Source organism: Siniperca chuatsi, linkage group LG12 (genome assembly GCF_020085105.1).
Source record: "Siniperca chuatsi isolate FFG_IHB_CAS linkage group LG12, ASM2008510v1, whole genome shotgun sequence".
Classification (NCBI taxonomy): domain Eukaryota; kingdom Metazoa; phylum Chordata; class Actinopteri; order Centrarchiformes; family Sinipercidae; genus Siniperca; species Siniperca chuatsi.
In genome coordinates, this window is record NC_058053.1 from 5,820,281 (window position 1) to 5,847,436 (window position 27,156).

Genomic DNA, 27,156 nt, shown 5'->3' on the forward strand with positions numbered 1-27,156 from the left:
TGTAGTCTTTAATTAACTTTGTTTAGTAGTATAATAGTTCTAAAACAACCATATTATTTGTATTCAAAAATATTATTTTCTGGAAGTATCCACAATTATCAAAAAAGGCAGGTGAGTTATGTTTACAGCCATATATCAGTGGAATAGTCTGCCATACTTCATATTTCAGGAATCTAGTGAAAAGGTTTTTGAGAAACAACTAAAGTGGTTATTTTTAAAGACAGGCCTACAAGATAAATATGCAAAATATGTTCAAATAAATTTTAATTGTATCGTTTTTTATGTTTTACTGTCTATTGTTTTATTTTTTATATGTCATATGTTTGGTTTTGATGTGATTTTAAAGCATTTGGTGTAATGGTGATATTGTTATATATTATTGTTATATTTACTGTATGAAATGTAAGTAAACCTTTGTTTATTATACTGTATATTTCAATATGGACCACAGGAAGAGTAGTTGTTTCCAAGGTAACAACAAATCAATTTAAGAGAGAAAGCAAATGTCCTTTCTTGAGTGAAACAAAGCAGAAGCTAATTCTAGTGTAACTGCAACATAATGAATGGAAGAGTAAAGGATTGATCTTTCACAATAGAAACACTCTCTGATTTTGTTATAGTGCCCTGTAAGGCCACCACCCTTATGTTTTCTCAAGGTTCCAGGTTAGAACGACTGTATGCATAAATCATAGTGAACAAAAACAGATTTGTGCACACACAGGACGATGTGCTGGCACGCACATGCACATACGGGTAACGCAATACATATTCCTGCCACCGGTTTCACACTATTTCACTGATCGGTCATTGGTGACGTTAATGTGCAAAGATGCATAACAATGCTCCAACAAACGCAGTGAAGAAGAAGACTGCCTGCTAACAAACATGTAAACAATGCACAATTTAAAATATTCAAACAATTGGCTTTGCAAACGTTTCATGAGGAAGTAAATAAATAAAACACATTTGTGAGATCTTGAGGATACACACAATGCTTTTTGTTGAGTAACACTGAATGTAAATAGAAACTTTGTTTGAAGAAAACTCCACAGGGCACCTTCAATGTTGGAAAAAAATCTCCATGCACACCCTCTACAAAAACTGCCCTCCTCTGTCTTACCTCCTTTTAAATCTGCAGACTTTCAGTGACCTTGGAACATGTGGGACACTAAATGTGCAGTGTTTCATGAAAAGGCTTAGCTTGAAGGATCAGGCTGAAGTCAGAAGGGGTTCATGGGAGATCAATAAAAAACCTTTAGTATCTGTACAAGGGCAGAGGTTTGAGGAGCGAGGCTGGCATTAGAAAACAGAACAAAATGGCAAGAGAGATAGGCACAAGCTTACTTTTCTGCTTGCTTGTCTGCCAAATGAAGGGTCACAAAGAGGAGATACCACACAATTCTATTTTGTGAGAGGCACTGAAGACAGTGAGAGAGCAGGGGAGGGGTGCCAAGAGAACAAAAAATGGTTACCTCCATTGACAATGGATGATTGAGGTGATTTTTTTTTTCAGTTTTGGAGCGATTGATTAGAAGAGGAGAGTGCAAATAGAAGGAGCTGTTATTAACCCTACTGTGCTGCTTACACCAGAGGCTATACTGCATTGCACACACACACACACACACATCACTACCTGCTTGCACATTACCACCTTCTACTGTAAATAAGACTTGAAAGCTTCAGTAGAATATATGGCTGCTGTACTGTTGACAGTCTGCATGGCAGGCGGTTTTGTGTATCAAACTACCTGGGGGTGGGTCCTTGTAAAAACACTCATATTCTAATGGGCTCTCTTTACTGTGAACACTTGGTCATTGGTTTTTCTGTGATACACAGTCTGTGACACAGGCCAGTAGCCTGTTAGTACCACTTCATTCTTTGTACAAAACCTTAAAATCCCTCCAATGCGTGAATGCACATACGTATGCAGTAAACACACACTCGCAAACACAACCCATGTGGAATATTTCCAGCAGCAACAAAAGGCAGATTATTTCCTCACATTTTGTGATGTTAATGTACAAATCTGAATTTCAATTCTGAATTTGATTTCTACAAAAATCTTCTATATGCAGCTTTAAAGGCTACAGTAGCTGTCTGGGACACCTTTGATATTATGCTCCATCAAAGCATAACTTCATGGGAGCATTTTCAACTCAGTAGGAAACATGGGTTTCTACTGACCACAGGGGTTGATTGATCCCAGGATTCTGCAAGAATCTTTGCTATCTTAGCTTTCTAGATAGAACAAAGATCCCAAATTGGAATCTCAGAAGTGAGTTGGGGCTTTGAAGTAAGCCCCAATCAGCCCAGTTTTCCTGAGAATTATATGCATCCTAGATGATTCTGCATGGCACGATTTATGTCCAATGCCAACGTACAGTGCCAGTGCAGGAAGTAGTGTGCCATTTATGTACCGAGGCGGAAAGTAAGGGTGTGGAGGTGGTGGGGTGTGAATGGGCATTACAGACCTGCAATTAACGTTTGCATTTTTATTAACCGTAACCACATTATTTTCCTGATCTTAACGATACTACAGTTGCCATGCTCAGATATTGCATAAAGCACCAATTTTAAAAACGTTGGCGTTGAGAGGTAATCTAGGATTTTGCAGAATCATCATCCAACACTGACGTTCTAGTCTGACGACAGGGCTGACCTAACCTAAAATGTCCTTGAGAAAGACATTGAATCCCCTCTGGGGTGCTGCTCTGTAGCTCATCTTAACCTCTGACCTCCCTGCAGGAGAGCAAGCAAAGTGAAATCAATAATGTATTAGATTATCATTACTTGATAGTACTTGAATTTAGATAGAATTTGCAACTAATTAGCACTGATGAGACATATATTTTTTGTACACAGAGAATTAGTGGTGCATTGATGACTTGTACTGTATGTGAGATTATACTGACACCTTTACACTGATTCTCATTTAGCTCTGGGTCTACTGATAACCCAGAGTGTGCTTCTTAAATCATCAGCCAAACATATGGCTGCTGTCGTCTGTCGGTGCTCAGGGATTGCACAGCGACAAAATGGTGATTAAACATGTCATCAACATTTTAACAATGTGTCAATTAAACCTTCGCCCACCTTCCCATTTAATGACTTCCTGGAAGTTATACTGCTCACTTTGTGAGCTGAGTTGGAAAATGCTGTGTTAACGCTATTTAACTTAAAATAGACGGTTTGGTTTGTTTCACTAAGCTAATGCTCCTTACTGGGAAAGTGGTACCATCCTTTGATAATCAGCTTTTCTCTTCCTGATATCGACTTCTAAATCAGAACTTCCTTATCTGTTAGTGACATGGAGATAGTAAAGACTGGAATGAAATGTAAATTTGCTTCTCCATCTGACAGATGTTACATAGAAAAAGTCAATAATGGGCTAAAATACCTCACTTTGTAAGATGTCACAAATCTAAACCTCTATGTTATAATATTGTGCATGATGTGCACACTTTTCTATGGAAGTCATTACAAGATGCTTTTCCTTGGAGACAAAAAATAGAAGGCTGTGGTATGTCTATGCCTCAGCGCCATCACTTAGCATGAAACTGGCACCTCAGCAGGCCTCCTGTTTACTGTTTGGAATGTCTGGCCTCTTGGCCTCAGCAGCATCCAAGAGGGTTAATAAGAGCACAAAACTGTGCTGTCAGGTGGCTGTTTGGTTTGGTAAACATCGAGAAGGATCCTGCAGGGCCGTCATGTACAGTAACCACAAGAAGAGACCTGGCAATGTAACGAGATGGGTCACAATTATGTAAAGATTCAAAATCAAATAGGGAATATGAATAACTAGTGCTGCTTCATATGAAGTATAGGAAATCAGCTGTTTTCAGCGAGAAAGCTCTAAAAACCCATTGTACACTACCTGCTCAGCACCAAATGGCAAACACTGTTAATGACTAAGCTGGTGAACATAGTGGAGCATTTAGCAGCTAAAGAGACAAATATTTCCCTCAGGAGTTGGTGGAGACCAAAACAGAGGTAAGAGGAGAGTGAATATTGAACTTACATTCATCAGGTGACTAGAAGCATATTGTCACACATTAATGTTAATGTTTCTCTGCGTCAAATATGTTTGGCATTAGGTAATAATAAGTCATTGTTGTTGTTGTTTACAGCTTGTTATTGTCACAAAAATAAATTATTGCAGATTTAAGTCTTAAAACTCAGACTTACGTAATAGTCCTTAAAAATGCTAAAAAAAAAAAGAAAAAAAACTGACATTTGAACATCTACAATTCCATGACACCAGTGTAAACTCCATATGCTGAACATCATGTGATCTTGAGAACAGCTACTAAATGGACCTTGTGGTTATATTATTTTCTCAAAATTAACAATGCAGGACTCCTTGTTTTTTGACACTGATCTACTAATATGACGAGTGAAGAGTCAAAGTTACATTATGAACTCTACATCCAAACCTACCCCAGAGATGCCTGCCTCATGACAATTTTCACCACGGCAAGGGAAACAAGTACTGGCACTGGCGAGCTGACATGTATCCATTACATTGTGTACTGTTGCCGCTAATGGGATTTTGGAAGATGGAAATGGAAAGGAGGACAGGGAGAGATCGAGAGAGAGAGAGAGAGAACAAGAGAGAGAAAGAGGGTTTGTGGCAGTACATGTACAGCTTGGGTAAAGTACTTTTGACACTTGCATTCCTTATTATTAGTATATGTATCGCTGGTATTCGAGATATTTTAACATTTTCAACGGCTGCACTCAGTTTAAGTTAGCTCAGCTGAGAGTATCAACTAAATGGCTAAGTGGTGAAGAGAGCAGAGAGGAAACACTTCAGAAGTAACTGCCTGCCCTACTTTTCCACATGAAAGGTTTGTGTGTAACACTTGGTTATGTAATAAAGCTCCCACATTGCAATCTCATGTGTTTAACTTTCAAATGAAAAGCAAGCATTTGTAATTCTTCCGTTAGATATCTTAATAATATCGAAGATTTTATGACTTTAAATTAACTGTATTTAGAATGTTTTTGTTTTTTTAATCACTCAGTCTGTCAATTATCAATTATATTTAAACCATATAAGATAGCACTAGACCTAATTCAACAAAAAAATTGAGTGGTTTGATTTATTATTGTATTGCTTTGGTGGATATTAAAATTGATTAAAATTTTGACGTTCACGTTATCTAATAATAGCTTGTCGGTATGACAAATACTTCACTGAAAACTGTATTTAAATGAGAAAAGTTTAAATGTATTTTTTTTATTTTTCAATTTTTTAAATATTTTTTTTATTTTTTATTTTTTTAAGGAGTGCATTCGTTTTGCACTGAAACCTCTCCACCTCCTGGGAGAGATGTTTTCTAGCTGCCTTTGGCCTTTGGAAGCTACCACAAACAGATTCCAATTATGCTCACGTTATGAAAAAAACCCTGAATAAATGAGATGGCAAACATAATGAATGCAGATGCTTCCACACAGGGCACAAGCAGTCACTGAATGGTTTGATGAGTTTGAAAATGTTGTGAATGGCCTTCACAGTCACCAAATGTGAACCCAAATGAATACCTATTGCAGATTTCAGAGCACCACCATGACACCACCATCATCAAATCTTCAAATGAGGGAAATGTTGTTCTTCCCTTCAGTAGAGTTCAGAGAATCTATGACAAGGAGCACTCAGGTTGTACAGGAGGCTCGTGGTGGCCGAACACCCGTCTATGTGTGATAAAGCCAAGCCAGCACATCAGTCATGCTGTGAGGTCATGATTTTTGAATGTGTTGTTCATGGACACTATTCTACCACAATGCAAAACACAAATAAAATGGAGGAGCTACTCACAGCTAGAAAAAAATGTGTGGATTGTGGAAAACTGTGGATTGTGATAAAACAGCTTTGTGAACACTATTAAATCCTTGGAAAAACATTTTGCTGTCTGTTTAGTTTGATTTGCAGTGACATTGCAAAGTTGCAGTTTGACTGACTTGCCTCAGCGCATGTATCATTGTATCATTTACTTTTAGTATAAAACAGTTACAGGTGGGGTATGCGATTCTAATCCTTTTTGTCAAATTCAGCGAATATCTCCTCACCGTCCGCTAGCTGTCCGTTCAGTGTGTGCGCTGAAAAACACAGCCCTGGCTCTGTAAATGGGAAACAAACAAAGTGTCTCGGCCCGAGCCACACAACACCATTCCAGCCATGATTTGTGTGTCAGGTAACGTTCAATGACTTGCCCATGGACATTCAGCTTACTTTCTAGTTTGCCAAGATATGCTGCTGTTGTGATGTTAGCTACAGTAGCAGGAGAGTTGTGAGTATCGCTGTCTGGAGCTGCTGTGCTGGCTCTGGGAAACGTCTCGTCCTCTCTGGCTGTTAGCTTAGCAGCAACTGTAGCGACAGTTTGCTAACCCACAACCTCGCTAACGTTAGTTCCATTACTTGCTGTGTGGTTGTTCGCTCTATGTCATGGTATTTGTCATGGTGTTGGATTTCTCCAGAATCGCATACGCCTCTTTAAAATATGTAGATTTTTTTTTTTGTGTAGTATGTGTAGTGCACTGCATACGGTATGCAATCAGTAAGGCATTGGGACACAGCACTTTCATTTAGTTGTTTGTCTCAGTCACTGCTTCAGTTGTATATTAACTGAGAGCACATCTTATTCAACAAAGTTAGAAATATTTTTTCAACCTTTATTCATCACTCTTCCCCATCCAAATATAACTACATAACCACACTAAAATTACTTGAAGCCACAAAATTACTCATATTTAGGGGGGGGGGGGGGGGTTAAAATGTAGTATTAAAAAAAACACAGTGCTGTACTTAGAAAAAAGAGTGAGTAAGCTCACTGTCTGTAATAAATCAGACTCTACTGAAATGAACACTTTGCTTGGCCCTGGAGTGGGAAGTATAGTTGTTTATTGTGATCTTATTCTGGATAAATGCCAGAATAAAGTGTGCAGCTAAGTGTAACATGAGACACTGAATAGATAAATATAGAACTACTGTCATGGTCTGTCACAAGACTGCGTCACAAGAACATCTTTGTTTGAACCCTGCATTAAGCTCTCAAAAGTACTGCTTGTTGCATGACAGAAAAGGGTCTTTATCCCTTTCTCTTTCAAAAGATACACAAAGTCATATCGCACACACTGGCTTACGCTATCACATGTCTTGAAAAGGACCTCACACACAACCCACAAACAAGCAATTTAGAGAAAGGCTGGACATTTCATGTGACTGTGCTCAGCCCTGCCTACTGGCACACAGACACCGCTGCTGTTACTGCAGTAACATTTCCACCTCAAGCCCCACATGTTCCCTCTGCTGAGCTGAGCCCATTCAAGGGCCTTTTAATGGACTTCTGCAAGCTCCCCGTCACTGAGGGTAACTGAGTCAGCGACTGCTCAACTCAAACCAGCAAAACTATCTTAGCTTAAGCAGTGATTCACATATGCCTCAGAAACAGCCAACATCACCTTGCCAGTGGATTCACTCGTTCACAACTAAGCATATTATTCAGAACATGACTCACTAATTGGTAGATTCAGAAAGAATTCCTTTGTGGGCGCCAGGGAATGCTTTTTCTGAAGTATATGCTCATCCATTTGAATTTGTCATCATAGGATTAAACACATTACATAGGCCAAACCTAATTACACATGTTCTAATGAAATAAAAACCAGAGGGGAAAAAATCACCATCTGCCTTACATTTCATGGACTGATAGTACAATGAAAAGTTACATAAATATGAACACGTAATATACTGTATGTATCATTAGATTAAACTAGTCATTTCAGACACTGTGGTCATTTTCAAAAAGAATGCTGAAATGAATTCATGGCGGGGTATACCAAAGAAACTGGGTGTTAAAAGGATAAAAAAATATTGTACATTGGTAAAAATGTGTCTTAATTAAAACAGTCACAGCTTGTGCTCAGTCATCAGGATGAAAATATAGTAATGAGGATCTTATTTCTACTACTGCCTATAGAGTGAATTATTATAACAAACCCTTTTATGACCGAGAAGCTTTAACTTTATAGTACTGCGTAAGATCAGCACATGTTCTCCACAACACTGCTAATGAAGTGGCTGACCTTTTCCGACTAAGACGCCCACTCAGCAGCTTAAACACCAAACTATATCAGCAAACAGCAAGCCCAATTATGTTAATAATAATAAGATAATTACACCGAGTGCATTTTCTTTCCAGCGAATGGAAAGATGAAAACAATAGGCGATGCCATCAATGGAAAGGGAATAGAAAAGGAAACAATATTCTTAGAAAGAAAGCTGTTAGTCAAAAAAATGTGTATTTCCTACATATTAGGATTAATCTAAGTCAAGCAGCTGCTGAAAAATATAAAAACATGATAAAAACAAGACAGAACCTAATTACTCATTGACGTGAAGCAGAGGGGGTTTGTACCATGACTGCTTGCCAGCAATTAAAACATAGTTTATTCATGATTTTGATTATGCCATATTATGCCATTATCATACTGCTTTCAAATCCTAGTCTTAGTGTTGTACGATACCAGTCACCCCCCGTGGAAGCACTGGTATAACTGTCTTTTATAAAAAAAGTGGCAATGTTTTTCTTTTTATTTTAATGTATGTATTGTACCTTGTTTGTGTTGTATGTTTTTTTCTAATGGACTAATAAAGTTGAACTGAACTGAACATAAACAAAAAAAAAAATAATAATAATCTTACAAGATTGAACCAAAGTGTCCAGATTTAACCAAGACTCACCAATAGCTATTTCTACTACAAACATACTGTACTAAGGCTGGATTTATGCATCACAGTTAAGCAGTGCCAGAGTTTCCACCATATACTGTGTGCCCGTTAGATTTATAGGTCAACGTAACACTTCACCTGTTTCTTTTGAGCCCACTGAACCGATGTGTTGTCCATAATTAGGCCATGATGCACATTCATTATATACCCAAAGCTAATTAATATTTACATTCTTTCATTCAGTTAATGATGGTGCGACAATGGGAACGATTTCACTGGGTATGGCTGAAAAAAGGAGAATTTTTAGGAGACTCTTTCCATGCAATCATCATATAGCTATAGTAATTGTATTTACCTTCCTTCCTTCACATGGATGGAGTGCAAGAACCGCAGTGAAAGGAATGTTTGCACTGGGAATGGTTTTACAAGATTTTTCTTTGCTAGCGCTCTGTGAGACTGTACTTTAGCTAAAGTGGTGCTTTGAGCTAAATGCTAACCTCAGCATGGCCACATGCTTACAATGCAAACATGCAGATGTTTAGCAGATAATGTTTACCCCGGTCACCATCTCAATTTAGCATGTTAGCATGTTAACATTTGCCCATTAGCACTAAACACTGTACAATTGAGCCTGATGGCTTAGTTTTTATTTGATCATAAACAAAGTATTGGATAGTTACATTTTTTTTGACCTGTTGATGATGCTAGAGGAAAAGTCAGAGAATCACCAAAGTCAGTTCAAAGATAATTTTGTTGAGATACTTCAGTCTGGACCAAAGTGGTTGACCAACGGACGGACTGACATTGCCATCCCAAGAGCCCCACTGCTAGCATGGGTAAAAATGTATCTTGTAACTATAAGGTGGACTTTGCTAAGCAGAGAATCAATTAAATTGAACTCAACAAACAACTAACAGGTCTTTAAAAAAATAGTAAATATTCTGTGAAACTTCAATGAAATTCTGTGTGTTTTGTTAATTTAAGAGCCACTGAGAATTACATTTAATGCATTGTTTGTGAATACAAAGCTGTGAGCATACCATTTCTAAATATATTCTTTCTTGTATTCTAGCGATTAGTCATACAGTAAGTATATATTTGAAAAAATGCAAGTGGCTTTACTGGATCCCTTACAGAACAAATTCAAGTACTCTTTGAAGGAGATAAAAGAAAACAAAATGTCTACACAATCCAAAAAAATTGAAATGGCCATCAAGATGATGTGTGACTCAGTCATTCAATTTTCTGCTTTGCTGAGCATGCCTCTTGGCAACAATGTTACAGTAACTACCTATGACAATTTGGCAAGTATTTACATTTTATGCCTTTTGACATTTATTTAAACATTGCATAATGAAAGGTCATAGCTATCAAGCTTTCTTTTACTTTCTGTTTAATATGCTGAATTTAAACAAACTGTATAATTAACTTGTTTAACTCTGCATTGCTCAGCAGGCCTGTTGGTCAAATGCTGTCTTCAGCTTCTTGTGATGACATTGTTTGGCTATGAAGAAATCTTCACCTGTTCAATGAGAATACTTGTCACTGTCATTGTAGTTTTGTTTGTTACACTAAACTTGGGAAAATTACATCAGTCTGTCACCTCTAGTAATTTTTTCATCATGCATTTTTTGTAATTCCTTTGAAGTAATGCATCACTCGGTAATTACTGAATCCCATCCACTGGGAGCATTTGCACGTATTGATGATTATAATAGTTAAGCCTGAAATTTGTACTACTGCATATAAAATGTTAAAATTGGATTTGGTTTACATTTCTATCATCCTAGCTTGCTGTTTATCGTCTGCATGCTTACAGACAACTGTGCAGGAAATGTTCAGTGAGTGTTTCCTTCTTACTTGAGCATTTTCTGTTTGTGTAAATGTTCAATGTGTACTGCAGGGGTGTGTTGGCATCAGTGCTCCTCTGTGTGTGTGTGTGTGTGTGTGTGTGTGTGTGTGTGTGTGTGAGTGTATTTGCTTGTGTATACATCTGTGTAGGCGCCATAATGTAAATGCACATACCAGCAGGACAGGCGCCTTCTGACGTAATAAGTACTTCAGACTGCTGCTTGCAGGCATCCCTGCGCAGGAAACACTCGTTCTGGTAGTTCTGATTGTTGGAGCCGCACACTGGGGCATAGTCATTGTTGCACTGCAGAGAGGAGAGGAGAAAACAGTAGAAAACAGGTAAGAAGATGAGAATAAAAAGCTGAGGTCGTCATGTTAAGGGCATAATAAAAAAAACGAAACACTGTGAGCGTGTCCACAAATAAAATTGTGTTCATTCAACCTTCAGATTTTCAGGATGTGAGGCCTTGGTAAGGGTCAACTCCATTTCATTAACGCCACTTTAGAAAACAAATGTGAAGGACTGATTTTGCAAGTCAGTTTCTCTGTTCTCCCCAGAGTAGTCTGTTCAAATGAAAAACGAGAGATATTCTACTACAAATATAATCCATACATTAATAATGAATAAATGCATATAGCGTACAATTGAAATGGAAAATGAAAATGCAACTTCTTGAAACACACACCACTTGTTTCAACCTTTAAAGTCATCTGTAGGTAGGTCATATAAGAATGTCTTTTTGTTTGATTTTATAAAGCTTCTATTTCCTTTCTTTATTTGGAGAAATCCTACCACTTACTTTTGTCAAATGTTGTTGTATGACTGTGCACTAGAAAACAAAACAAATAAATGACATGAAAATGCACAGAATGATTGCTGTTGTCCAACATCCTTTTATGACAGACCCCATAAGTCCTTTGGTGCAAATTTAGTGGTTCGGGGAGGGGGGGTATGTATGGTTCAAACTTTGAATTGAAAAGAAAATGCCCTTAATTGAACATGTTGGAACCAATACTGGGTCTGGATTGGACATTACCAAATAAAAATAAAAAAGTATTCTACTATACAATTTAATAAAAGAATAATAATGTGTGATTCAGTGTCAAGGGTTGATTTTGTGTTTGTGTGTTTTTCTGATGTTGTGCATAACATAAGATGTTTAGCATATTTTGCCAGTGTCAAACTGATGATGTATATTTTGAGCCAACCTTAGTAAGACAGTTGCAAAAAGTTTTTAGTTTAACTTGTGCAATGCACCTGATGGGTTAGATTATAACTGGATAACTGGTTAAATAGGTTGTAAAATAAAATGAGAATTACCAATCCCCAGTAATTAAATTATGCAGATTTTTTTTTGTTGCTGTTGTTTTTGTTTTACTTTGTTGTTGCTTATTTAGTCAGTAACATTTTTAAACATTTTGCAACAAAGATTTGCTACACATTCTTTTTAATGGATCATATTCATGCGGTATATCTTCAGAAAAATGGCCAGCATCCACTGCTGCTCACCTCTGTTGCTCTGCTGGAGCAGTAGCAGGTTAAGTGACTTGCTCAAGGGCACTGAGCAAAATAGCTGCAAAGGTACGGGAGAAGATTACTCATTCATTTCCCCACATGTTTTGTTGGCTTCAGAGCAACTCTAGATTTTTCACTAGAGTGCCGGGTCTTAGTTTTCATTTTCTGGCTGTAAAAGAGAGATATTCATTTGATTTGATATTGCTTTGCCAGTGCTACACTGCAGGAATAACAAACGTGATTATTCAATTGAGAAATATTCCTCTCTGTTCCCTGGGAAGAAGGAATGGCTATCAGAGGGTCCAGAGAAATTGTCGCTCCGTAGTCACAGCCCATAACCTAATTACATTTTAAAGTCCTGAAAAATGGGCAGTGCGTGAAAATGTGTTCCTGCTGGGTGTGACATCACAAGGACAAGGGGCTTGCTTGAGAGTCCCCACAGGAACGAGGCTAAGGAGCTCATGGCTCTTTGTCTCCACTTCTGTTCGCCTTTAAGTCTCTAATGGATTGACCTGGAATCTGTTCTCTCTGGGCCAAATCATCCGCCTGTGCCCTCGCAGAACACTACCTGGCTCTCATAAAATGACATGATAGGCATTAAAACCTGTAAATCTGTTTGTTTTCAGGCACATGACACTCCAACTACAACACAGTAGAAACATGCTGATTCTACGGCCACACAGTCGACTGACACAGTCAGGTGCTATGAAGCAATAAAGCAGAGGAAAACTTTGCCACCTCTAACCCACTCTATGAGCACTCATCATCACTGACCTGTATATATGCTTATTTGTCAGAAGACATTTTGATCATGGAGTCTGGTGGCTTTGAGGAGAGCGATATAAGGCTGTTTCTGGTTAAATAAAAAGGATCTTACTTTTTAACAAAAAGGTTTATCTCTGTAGGGATCCTTTCCATGTTGTTAGACACTTATAATAACAGTCTGAGCCTGTCCGTGGCAAAAACAAGCACTTTTAGTGGACGTACAACGGTGGACCCGGATGATTACATTACAACCGGTTTTGTGGCTGTCAGCTGCAGCCCTCTCACTCAATGCTGGACTAATTTCAAAAATTATTGTCCCAATTAGTCACTTAGGTATTTTTCAACCTGGACCCTATTTTCCCATGTTTTTGTGTCTAAGTTACCCTTTAAGTCTTAGGGGAAAACAGGCATATACTGTGTATATATATATCATATATATATAAAAATATATATATAAAAATATATATATAATTCAATTGGACTTTATTAGCGTGGGAAACACGTAACGGGAAAGATATTAACATTTCCAAAGCATGGGTGAAATAAAAAAAACATATATAAACAGAAGACACGTGTTTTATATATATATATATATATATGTGTGTGTGTGTATGGGTGTGTGTGTGTGTGTGTGTGTGTGTATATATATATACACAGATAAGGTATAATAATAATAATAATAATAATAATAATAATGATCATAATGATCATAAAAAACAAAAAATTGTAGACTTGCAGTTAAAAATACAAAATACAAATAAGTAGGGGGGGGGTGGAGGGTGTTTCGGGGCTGGATTTAGGGTGATTAAAAAATGTGAGCGCTCTCTTTTGAATGTTAATTATCAGTGGGTATCTGCCTAATTCTACTCTACATGCATTTGTTGGTGTTTTTCTGTGTATGTGTAAAATGTATATGCAGAATTCTGCATGTAACGATTCTGTTAGTGATTTTCCCAAAGGGTATAGCTATATATATATATATATATATATATATATATATATCACAATCTGAAACACTTTATTGATCCCCGAGGGGAAACTCTTTTGTTACAGCAGCTCACTATCACATCAGTGCACACAGGAATAGAAGTACTAAGCAAATCAAAATATAATACACTATAATACAGAGGCGTGCGTTCCACAGCGAGGACTCCACAAAGGACACATACTCTAAAAGAACAGGTTATATCTTTGATAAGCATGTGTCATTTCTTCAAATCTTTTGAACAAAAATACTAAATTTTAATGACAACCTAACCCTTTGTCTTTAACAACCCAAAGCTTGCATGTAAACTTAAAATTGTGTCAGAGAGAATGTTCACCTTCTCTCTAAACAAAAAGGCCAGAGAGAAAATCAACCAAAAATGTTCAGTGTCTGGTTTGTGAAAAAGTGGGTGCTTCCTAAGAGGGATCATATCATTATTTTATGCTCGTTCAGTTGTCTGACAACAGAAATAGAAAAATATGCGAATGAGAACAACTAAACTGAGAGTCCGGCTGTATTAAAACACATACTGTAGGTGATCACAGAGAACAGTAGGGGACTGAAGGAAGGTTTAACCAGCTGAAACTCAGCAGAGTACCGACTGTCTGTCCCATTCCTTACCAGGGGTTGGTTGTGAGTTTTGTTGTTTAGCGTCTTGTTTAACTTTCCTATGGTTCAGGTGTTTGAGTGTGGAGAGAGATCTTAAAGAAATGGACCTGAAAACAGTAGTGTAAACACACATCGTTTTCACACATAAACTGCATTTTCAAATTTAGCTGGTCTAGTACACACAAGGTCTGATGGCCGCAAGGAGAAGCACAAAAATAACCATGCCATTGGTTCAAGAGCCCGGGAGCATCGTAACGATCAAGTGTGAACACTGTTTTTAACCAGCTGAGGGGAAAAAGATGGCAGAATACACACAAGAGGGAGTAAAAGGAGGAGGAGGAGGAGGAGGTGTAGAGAAGGGGAGGAGAAACTGCACAATGGCTCTTGATCAAAGGGATTGAGATGCAGGAAGGAAAGAGACTGTAGAGAAGACGAGAGGCAAACTTGATGAGTGAAATTGGGCTTAGGGGGGAGAAGAAGTCAGTGGAAATGGATAAGAGTGAGACAGAAAGAGACTGAGGGGTTATGAAAGTAAAGAAAAATACAGAAGTGAGATGCAGACTGCTCGAGAGAGAGAGAGAGAGAGAGAGAGAGAGAGAGAGAGAGAGAGAGAGAGAGAGAGAGAGAGAGATGGAGCTCTGGCTCAACAAACTTGGCACGATAAAAAAGAACCACAGCGCCTGAAGAAACCAAGGCAAAAAAAAAAAGAACATCATAAAATAAAAAATAAAAAAGTGAGAAGAAAAAATGGGGACACAGACAGAGAGAGGGAGAGGAATAGAAAATCCCCTCAAAGGAGAGGGGGAGAGAATGAAAAAATGGCAACCCCACAAAGGCACTTGGAATAGCTTACTGCAGGGCCCGCGTTTTTTTGCCATCTCCCCCCCCCCCCACCACACACACACTCTCTCTCTCTCTCCCATCTGGCTCAGGCTGTTCTTAACCTGGGGACTCTCACTTTATGCCAGGCGTGATGCAACGGAAGGGAAAGCTGCCCGGCAGAACCCTGCGGGTGTCTTTTAAGAGTGCCTTCTTTTCCGTGAAAACTCCCCCACCCCATCTCTTGATCTTCCCTGGTATTTGGCTCTCTCCCCTGTGGAAAGGATAGGAGTGATAAGAAGATGGGTGATTTAAAACCTCTGTCTCCCTAAGAGGAGGTGCAAGATGGAGGCTGCAGCTGTGTGCAAATGACGGTCTCGCCCAGAAAAATTCGTACGTGGGTATAAAGGAGGATCCTGTGTCTTATGGGCCTCTTAAAGCATGTTGAGTGTATCCCCTTTTATATTTTAGGTGAGGTGGACCAGAAGTGAGTGACTTAGACAGGTATGGAGCGGAAATAGATTGCCAAACATAAAATAAGACGTCAGATGAGACATAAAACATTGCATGTCTTCATCTTGACTGAATCTTCCAACTGATCTTCAACCAGTCTTGTTGAAAAAACCTTGACACTTATCTGCCAAGTTGTTATTTATTCATCTGGGACTTCTCGTGACGTGACAGTGAGGAAGAAAGCGAGCTGAGGTTACAGATTTCAAACTTTCAAACTGACACGTATTTCTTCACACAGCACTTCTTTACATAGCACATGACCATATTAGAGACAAAGACGTTCTTGTTATAGCCTTTGTCAGGTCGCTGCAGCTTTGATCCTTGAGTTCCGTGATAACCAGCAGAGTGTGATGTTGGCAGTCTGCAAATATAAGCTTCGTCAGCTGTTGCACTTTACTGTAAGTCGGCCCAGATGACTGTCAGCTAAATGTAAATGAAAAAAGACAAAGCTGCCAAAAAAAATCTGAGATATGCGTTTGAAAGATAGGGTCATTTGAAAAAAGATTCTGGAGGAGGAAAAATGAAGTATGTTAATGAGAGGGGGTGAATGAGACAGAAGGTGAGAAAATGTGATCCTCCACTATTCTCTGCAGACAGGGTAGTGGGGGCCATTGGCCAGGGCCATATGGCACGGCCTTATGTGCCCGCTGGCTCAGGCTTTGCAAAAGTCGCAGACATTGCCCCACACCTCCGCTGTGACAAAACCTGGACAGTCGTGTGGCGTCTCGACCGAGAACACAGCGACAGCAGAGGTGTCGATGGTCCTGTGTGTGCGTGTGCTTGTGTTCTTATGTGTGACTGGAAAAATGGAAGAGAATGCATGTGTATTCATGCAGGTGGATTGCACTTGATCGTACGTACATACATACATTTCTGTTCTTCAGAGTTACATTTGCAGCATCTTGTTTGCATTTAAGCTAGTTTCTATTCTTCTTCTTCTTCTTCTGCCGTTTCATAACCCTTCCCACCCATTCTGTTCTCTTGTAACTAGAAATTTAGTTTCCACAAAGCTCCTGCAGGGGCTGCTGTGGTTCTGCCTACCCTCAACTCTCTTCATCTGAGTTCCAAAAGCTAAGCTTTGGGACTGCAGCCAGGACCTGTTGTCTCTCTACCTGCCTGGGATCGGTGGATCACACACATGCACAGACACAGATACATGCGCACACACACACACACACAGACACACACACACAGACACACAAGGCAACCAACACATCCACCTTCTGAGCACTTTGTACAAAAAAAGCCATCCGTGCCTTACCAGGTCGCAACACACAACAACCTTGCAAAACAAGCAGAACGATCATCATTCATTCTGTGCCTATATAGCAGCTCCCAATGCTGACTTCACCTAGCATCCAACATAACTGCCGGCTGACGGGTGGAACAAAGACAGGTGGTGGGAGGAGGAGAGGAGGTTGTAGGGATGCAGAGTGAAAAAGCAGGTATGAAGAGGAGGACATGAGGAAAAGGAGGGAGGCAGGGAGATGTAAGAGAGAGAGGAAGGGAGATGCAGGGAGGCCAGCAGGGTGAAGGGGTAGAGCAGGTAAGAAGGATGAGATTGAAATGTAAAAAAGTGTAAGTGATGTGGGCGGAAGGATGATAGGACGATGGCAATGACAGGAATGAGGAGAACAATGTGGGGTAGTGGCGAGGGACATGCACAACAGAAACCGCAGGAGAGGAAACCATACGAGACAAAGGAGAGGAGAGATGCAAAGTGAAGGCGAGTGCACAGTGCGTGACTATGTAGCGGAGAGAAGGAGCATGCCAATTTGAGGGGTAGACCACTGTGAAATGCAGCTAGAGCAAACATGACAGGATATCAGGACCAATAAGCGAGAAAACAAATGACTCATCCGTCCATCCAATGGACCTCCACTCCACCCAAACCGTGCAGTTTTCACATATGCATAAATAATCACCATTCCAAGCAACAATTAGTCAGATATTTGCAAATTCTGCAGATATAAGTCACACTGAGGTATGTGTGGACTGCAGCACAGCAGGGGGGTGTCATATCCACTGTACAAAACTGCACGATAACTGGATTTGAAGTTAAACACAGAATAGAATACAACAGATTTTGTCGTTTGAAATGATGCACTTGTTCATATTTCAAAAGTCATCTTACATGTGATTAATTTAAATGAAAAGTTTAGATTCGAAGCTTGATATCTTGAAAAGCAATCTTTAAAGTGAAAACATTTGTATGAACTTGGACAGCTGATAAATATGCAGCTCCCTGACAGCACAATTTTAATTTGAGGCAGAAGTTGAACTTAGCTTATTTTGTTGGTCCAATAATCCAATGCAGTGTTCATCAGTCGTCATTGTGGTGGACTCAAAATTCCTCTCTTTGTGGTCTTTTTGCATCTGTTTGTCATCTTTTTGCATCTTTTTGTGGATTTTTAGTGTCACCCCTCTGGACACACTGATTTAGGGGATAAATCATGTTCTAAATTTTGGAACTACAGTTCCCAATAATGCTTTGGATGATGCAAGCAGGAAGCATAATGTTTGATTCAGTGGGCTACACCATGAGCCCCGTTTTGTAGCCGTTTACATTTATTAGTAGTTCCTGCTTGCAATGTACCCATGGATGTAAAAACAATCACTGGATTACTTTTAATACAGATGAAACCTTACCAAACATGATGAGTATGAGGCAAGATGAGGCTTCTGATTGTATGTTCAGATTTGACTGACTTATGACTGAGAAGAAGAAGTGCGATTTTTGCTAACAGGATCAAATGGCTGTTAATAGACAATAGTTAATAGGTCAGTTTGCGGCCTATCTGACACGCCAGTGTAAGATGTCGACAAAGTAGGTATTTGGAAGTATTTGCAGGAAGTCCCTGCAGACTGCAGTCCCTGCAGACTGACGGTCCCTGCAGTGTGGCCTATGTCTGCCACATGGGTCTGAGGCCAGGTTACTGTAAATTCCTTTAAAAGGGAGGCACCCAGGGGGACAACTTTACCAAGTGCCTAAACTGCCTGAGGCAATGTTTGTCAATGTAGAGGAGCAGATTCCCAAAGTCCTCGCCATAGTTGACCCTCACTGCATTGTGTGCTTTTATGTGGCGTTTCGTTGTGACAACATAAAACAGTTTTCTTCACTGCCTTAGACTTAAAGGAAGGACAGTGGGCAGATGTACTTGCCTCTAAATGCAGCACCACTACAAACATTTGTCTGTTAATTTAACAGCGATAATACGGATAAAGATTGTTCCATAGGAAGAAGTAAACCAAGAGGTGTAATAGGGCATCTAGCTGCAGCCCACATACTCTACGTTTTGCAAAAACATATGCTTCTTCTGTTGTGCCTCCAGGTGACAGAATCAGAAATACTTTATTGATCCCCGAAGGGAAACTCTTTGTTACAGCAGCTCGCCTTTACGTCACACAGGAGAAAGTACTTGCAAAAAATATAATACAACACACTATAAAAACAGGTCAGAAAATAAATTAAGTACCAGGTGGGTATAAGTATAAGTTTGAAGTACCCAGTGGGTTTACCGGTTGATGATGATAATGGTATAATAATACAATGTAGTAATATAAGTAATAAGTAGTAGTGCATGTACTAATGCACTACTATTATAGACTGTAGTCTATATTCTATTTTTTGACGGACCTGATCACTCCCTACCTTTTAAAGAGCGTGGACACAGCACCCAAGATGGCCTCGTTCAAGGCCATGCCATGCATTCCCCCTAACATTTGGTTCACATTTTCTGACCCCAATCTCGTTCTGAGTGCCTCATTAATTAGTATCTGCTAATACCAAGTCTGATCTGATTTTTCTTAAATTATATTTTGTTAATTCTTTCTTTAATAAAATAGCTATATGGCTCACACTTGAAATGGGCTTACCTTAAAATGTGTAAAAGCGGAGTAGCAATGCTGCTTCTACTTTCTTTTCCTATAGGCACAGTTTTGTGCAGAACTGGTCAGAAGATAACCAAACAGCTGCCCTTTGTGGAGAATCTGTATCTAAAAAGCATTCCATCAAGACAGCAGGTGCTGTACATGTACTCTTCCTGAGCTCTATGCTAATTGCAGGGAAAGTCAGCAGCAACACACTCAGGCAGAACTTTCATGGCTAATTTTCAGTGTGGCTAAGCCTCTAGAGCTCTGTTAGAGGTTTCAGTCTTTGCTCATTGCATAAAGGGTTACAATAAATAAAGATTGTTTTGGAAATTCATGAGTGAAATTACAAGGCACAGCTGGAGTAGAAAGATTGTCCAGTTCAGTGACACTCAAACAAACTAGGCAAAAAGCCAAGGTCTTAGAAAACATTAAAACCCTTAAGTTTTAACACAATGCAAGAATTGTAGGTTTAATGTTAATACTAATATGCTCTAACATTATGTTCAGAATATGATGTAATAATTAATATAATAACACTGACATTTCTGTATACAGGTATTTTTATACCACTTACGCAATTCTACTGTAATTTTCCTGCTCTATATAGAAGCAGTGTTTCCCATTAATTATCTAGAGTATGGCGGCCCGCCACAGGCTAATTTGTCCAGCCACAGTTTCATAATGAACCGAAAATATTTTTACACTTCTCATAACATTAAAGATCTATAACATTGCTTACAAAGCATCTCTCACTCCCAGTTGACGACAACTCGAGTAAAAAGTAAAACAGCGATATTTCCATCTGCTTTGTCCGCAGTTGCTGTTACTCACTAAAAATGTGACTTCAGGAAATGTCAGGACATGGCGCTTACTTCATCAGTGAGCATATTTGTTTCACTTTTTTCCAGCACCTAACCCCTCCAGAAACCTCAATGTGTTTATGATTCAATTGTTTACAAGAGCACAAAGTTCTTCAAAGATGTAGCCGATTAAGTTTGCTCTCAAAGTGCACCAGATTAATGCATTTCACTTTAAAATGTAGGGGAGCATGTCCCCAGACCCCTGTAGAGGGTCTGAGGTCCACCCAACAGTCTCACAAAATCTTGTGGGAAACACTGGAGGCTCTTGACTTATCAAGCAAGGCAATATATTACTGTACAGATGCTCCAGTTATGACAAAATGTCTAAAGCTGTAAATAATTATATAATTGTCATCAACAAGAGATTACAGGCACTTAACATTCTTTAAATCATACTCAAATGTTGTCCTCAAACACAGGGTCTACAGATTTCCCTGCCTCTTTGTATCACATTTAGACAGCAGCTGCAAAAGTATCAACAGAGACCATAACACAACCTAATGATATGACTGGCTCAGTTGGGCACATTTAGAGTGCTGCCATGCTAGCAAGGGACTGCTGCGCATGCAGGCAATCTGGCAGATGCTATTGCCTGCGAAGGCCTTAACTCAAATGGACTTATTGTGGCAGCCGTTCTGTCAGCGACTCTCATTCCCGGGACAGCCTACTGATATGGACTTACATCTAGGCTGAATGCCTCCACTCCCAGTGTTTAACGTCCAAGACTAAATTCTAACTAGGACCATCTACACAAATGACAGGCCTGTAACTTAGAAACCTGTACAAAGTCAAAGCTGACATAGAATCTCCATCTAAAGCATTCCCCGTCACCCCCATTGCTGACAATCAAAGACTAAGCTTTACCATGTTTCTGTAAGCACTTTGTTAGGGAGAGCAGAGCGTGCTAATACTACAGCACCTGGTTAACAGCACCACCCCACTGTAGTCACTTCACTACAGAGTGTTACTTCATGCAAGGTAACACTCACAGCTGGTAGGCAATTTGTATTAATTGGGTGGGTATAAATAAACATGTGACCTCCAACATAATCAGGAACCATAGTGTCGCCGTGGATAATGATCAACGCCTTATCACCTCAGTCATTAGGTTAATTTATGAGTTTTACATCATTTATGTAATTTTCTTCTAAAACCACCATGACAACACAATTTGAGAATTTGTAGCAAAGGTTTGTATGCATTACCAAAATATTGTTTCACAAAATAGCAATGCAGAATTTATTTTTTTTTCTTTGACATGGGCGTATTATTTTAAGAGACAGTTGGGTTTGTTTCAGTAATTCAGCACCCAGGCAGACTTGCTGTTGGAAGACTCAGCTAATCCTATCGGCTGAATCGCAGATATATCGATATCAAAAACAAGTCAGAAGTCAGAAGGTACTTGGTACTTATCAGCTGACATACAATACACACAAAAACGATATATCTGCAACAAGCAAATATCAGCAGATATATCGGCCTGGCTGATTTATTGGCCTAGCTCTACATAAAACATACTGTTTTATATTTATGTTATGTTTTGGACAATCGTTTTTTAACTTAATATTTCCTGCTTAGTACATATCTTGGTCACAACTCTTTAACAACCAAATTTAATTTGAGATCCTTATTCTTTAAAACTGATTTGTGTTTACTTTAAAAAATGAATATCAGACGATATTTTTTTTGTGTGTAGCATGAAGTGACTAAAACTTGCATTTCGTTGTACAACCCCGTGTTGTATAATGATAAATAAATTAACCTTGGACCTTAAATTGTTATCACATTTTTAGAATCATATCAATATAAATATCAGTATTAGCTTACAGTAAAACCCAGCACTGCTCAGGTTCTACTTACTTACTTCCACTACACCCTAACCTGTTTGAAACAGCCCTTTAATATTACGAAGCTCCACTCAAACATGCAAACAGAGGCAGAGTTGGCAGGACGACGCTACAGTATATGAGCCTATACAGCAGTGCAGGCCGCTAATGCTAACTCTGCTAATGTTATCCCCAGGAATACTGCTGAGCTCACACTTAAATCAGTGCATTGACATTGACAATTTAACAGTTGGAGACAACAATTAAGGCTGCATAAAGCCACCAAAAAAGAAACCAACAGCCTACATGACACTACTCTAAGCAGGATAACAAGGTCAACTTAACAATTTTTACTCGAATGCTCATATCTCAGGAGAATGATTGTACATGTGGGCCTGCTGTGTATCCTCCTAAATACAGAGTCAGTAGCTCAGAACTGCTGAAAAGGGATTTCATTCAGCTGAAGGACACTCTTGAAAACCTTTCTGTGCAAGCATCTCAGGCACTACCCCAACATAAAACAGGGGTATGAAATGCTTCACTACACTGATATCCCTCCTTCATCAGCATGTGTGGCATATAGAATGAATTTCAACGACAACTTTGACATTTTCTCGGGGCACAGAAAACTGTTTCAAGAGGATGGAATCCACTGATCCCAGCTGGGAGCTAAGGTGCTATGCAAGAATTTATTTATTCAAATTCTTCCTTTGAAATGTCTGAGCGTATCCAAAGCCATCTGAGGGAAGACAAAGAGACATATGGAACTGAGAGCGAATCTGACACTGTGCATCAACAAAGTATGCCTAAAGAAGTAGAGAAAGAACCGGTGCCTTCCTCTTCCACCTGTCGCGAACTCTTCCAGAGTCTCTCAGAGTTTATGAAGCATAAATTAACAGGGCTCTCAATACTCACACTTTTCCAGTCCCCTCTACAACCCCCTCAGACCAGCCTGATAATCAGACTGAATTGCCATGTGTGTTTAATCTCAAATGGATATGTACAAATATGAGATGTGGGGTTGATTCAGAGATCTGGAACCAGGCTACCATCAGCCTTCCAACGAGTTTGCCTATTAAATCTTTCTCACTGGACCCCCCCCAACCAAAAAAATGTTCCCCAGTCAAGTAGGATGCAAGAAACTTCACGACTACAATATCTTAAAAAAAGCAACTGTTCTGTCAGAGCCTTAATCCAGTTATAGACAGTAGTTTTATTTACCTAGATACATTGAAAGTGTTAAAGTTTCTTTTGAGTATCCTCCCAAGAAAAACAACAGCATCCACATTTGAGCAAATGCCCAAAAATAACAATATTTACAAATGTATACTCTCAAGGGACAAACCCCTCTAGTGGAAGGAAGTTTGACTTGTTCTCGGGAGTAAAGGGAGTGTAGTGACATTCTTATAGAGCCACAAAATCCGAGGGAGGAGGTCTCGGTGGATGGATCGGTCAACAAAACATCGGACATTGACACAGGAGACAGCTGTTTGTTTCCCTTCTCCTTCCAACAGACATTATCTTTTTTAAACCTTGACCAGGGTTGTTCCCTAACCTTAACTATGATATTTGACCCCAAACCATGATCCTTCCCTAACCAAGTCATTTCAGTACCTACACCCAACCAAACCTTAACTATTACTGTGTCAGATCAGAAAGCAGTTTGATGTTTGAAACTGTGATTTGTAACGATTCTGGAAGGTACTGACAAATGATGTTGTCCTGCTGATAATGGCGTCAGATCAGAAAACACTTGTGTGTTGTATAATTTGGAGGACATTTTTTACTTGTATAGTTGCTATGGGTCTATATGCCACACAGTTTTTCAATTACATTTGCTGGGGAGTTGATGTCTCATAAAGATACATATTAGATACAATGATTATTTTTAGAAAAGTAAATGATTACTTGCACTCTAGAAGAAGAAGAGGCTGAGCCTCCACAGCCATCATGCTCAGATTTGTAATGCTTTTGTAGAAATCTTCCCATACAGCACTTATAAAAATATGACACTCCCGTGTCACCCTCGTACACACTGGCTTTTGCTGTATGGTAAGGATGAGGACGTCACACACAAGAGGTATAGAAAACTGCTCAATTGTGAGAAATTGAGGTAGAAATGGTGCAGTATAATACGGTGTAGTCCCTCATTCGTCCAGGAGTGTTCTATCGTAGAAAGGTTTCAGTCGTAGTCATCTGGACACTGTTTTTCAGAATCAAGACGTTTGGCTCCCATCCGGAAGTCATTCTCAATTGAGAATGACTTCCGGATGGGAGCCAAACGTCTTGATTCTGAAAACAGTGTCCAGATGACTACGACTGAAACCTTTTCTACGGTGCAGTATAATAACACTTCTGTCTTTTTGGACTCATTATTGTACCGCCACATAAACATACATAGTATACAATTTGTAAAATTAGAGGGAGCAATTGCATAGTATTAAGTGGCTAACCCTAAGACTCATAAAATGCTACAGTTGGAGTGAAAATACTAAACCAAAAAGAATTATGTTTCTGACAGGTTCACAAGAAACTTTTCCTTTATACAATAAAGATACATGTGCTTCAGGAGCCTTCAGCACAGTAGCTATCAGACCAAGGCTCAAGTGCGGAAGCCTAGCTATCCAGAGTACAACACATTAGGACAGATGATGTCGAGACATCAGAGAGGTGAGTTGTGTACAAAATGCTACATTAAAGCTTAAACCTGTTCCATCTTTTCGAAAGGTGGAAAAGGATGCCTGGACTGATAAGTGTGAGGAAAGTAAGAGAGAGTTTAAGTGCATATCAAAACAAAGCCTAATACACTGTTTACAGTCTGTGTTCACGATCTCTGATTTACCGAGACGAGAATGTACGTAGATAATCAGCAACAGGAGATCAGGGAAGGAGAGGCAAAAAGTGAAGACTGCACTAGAGAGCTGACAAAATAAGTAAGTTTGTGCAAAACTGCATCAGTGTTTTATACTTTTTTGTAAGGGACACGCTATATGCACATAGATATTCCTGTCCTCTGTTAGAAGGTGTAGGACTATGATGAAGAAATGACTGTCCACAGACTTTTCCAACAACACTGTCCAGGACTTTATTCTAATTTTAGCAGAACATGTGCTGGAAATACACAACAAAAATAAAAAGTGAATATTATGTAATAAAGGAATATTAAAACAGTAAGATTCTGATCTCTCCACGTCAACATACTGTAGAATGGGTAGTGGTGAATAAATGTAGCAATAGCTGACTTATGCTGCCCTCTATTGGCTAAACATCCGTGCAGGATAAATATGGAAAAATGGTCTAATACTGAGGCAATAATTACAACTTGTGCAAAAGGCAACCTTGAAAAAATAATAACCTCAACAGGAACAACAAAGACTGAATGCTCACAACACAAATTGGTCAAGTACTTCAGAGTATATTAACAAAGTAACAAGACCACACAGACTGGGGAATGCACCGTGCCTTGCACTGCCTCGAGGTCTCCAGTGCTAGCTTAAAATATTGCTAATTGTTAGCTGAATTAATCTTATGTTTTAATAATAACTGCAATATTTAACCATACCATCATTTAACCACATTAACAACGATGACATATGCCAACTTCTACGTCTTCATACAAATGAACCAACACCTGGTCTGTAGTCAGTTGTACTGTCCAACCGGCCCGATCCTGCAGGTACAGACAATGGGTTGGTACCATACACTGTATAAAATAGGTTGGTACACACCAGGTGCAAGACGGTTCAGTCCATTGCTACACCTGCTAGGGGTGATGTGGAATAGTCCAAGTCGCGGGAGATAGTCTGCTACTTGCTAACAGCTTGGGACGATCTGTAAATGTGATTTTGATGCCCTCTTTGTAGTCCGCTGTCTAGTTTGACAATAAAGTTCTGGTTTCAACTCATGAAAATACCATAGTTAGTTATTTTCAAATGTTGGTAATTGTGGGAAATTTTGTGGAGGAATACTTGATTGGTACAGTGATATCTGTAGGCCTACAGGTGAAACACTGAAAAAATAGACCACAAGATTTTTAAATTTAGTAATCTTCTGTTTAGGTCAGAAAGAACTTATTTTGATTTAAAATTTTAAACTTTGCAGTGGTCAAATATATCACATGATTTAATTCATCCTCTAAACCTATAGTTTTAAGTGTGCCATATTTCATTTGCAGTATTTATGTCAAATAATCTTCCTAGACTTTCGAGCCATATCCACTCAACCTTGAACCACTATTGGTGGTTGATATGAACTACTTCTGCCCATTACTCTGTATTTTTGCTTTTTATTTAATTTCACACCTACATGTATCTGCAGTTGAAAAACACTGCTCTAGAAGAAGTGAAGTGCTCTGTGCTCAGTTGAGCCACTTATTGTACTTAGTTAGGGAAAATCTGTACACCAAATGATCCATGCTTTCGAAAACACTGCAATGTATTTCTAGTTGTTTCAAGCTCATTTCAAATATATTTAGAGCTTGGTTCATAAAGAAGCACCACGACCTTCGTTACTTTTTTTTTTCAGGAGTGTGAGGAGTTATCAAAAATGTAAAAATTGCCCTGCTTGTGTATTTAAAAGATGCATTTCAGTTTAGGTAATCACATCCACACAATTAATATTATTAGGGATTTGCTATATGTGCTGATGGTTGGTTGACAGGACTATAGTACTGCCCAGCCTTAGTGCAAACACACACAAACACACACACATGCATGAGACACATACAAACACAGTCACATCCTTCATCCACAGAGACCTGACTGATAGCCTGATCCATTTCCTGAATCCATTAGAGGCAGCTCTAGATT

The 27,156-nt window shown here is 39.1% G+C and overlaps 1 protein-coding gene across 2 annotated transcripts in view; it reads right to left on the reverse strand.

The window, feature by feature from the left end:
* Nucleotides 1-27,156, reverse strand: part of tmeff2a (transmembrane protein with EGF-like and two follistatin-like domains 2a) — a 111,393-nt gene that overhangs the window by 57,402 nt on the left and 26,835 nt on the right. For both annotated transcript variants that reach the window (XM_044217263.1, XM_044217262.1), the window contains exon 3: nt 10,757-10,886. In XM_044217263.1, the coding sequence (XP_044073198.1) occupies nt 10,757-10,886 (130 nt within the window). The remainder of the gene's footprint in view (nt 1-10,756; nt 10,887-27,156) is intronic.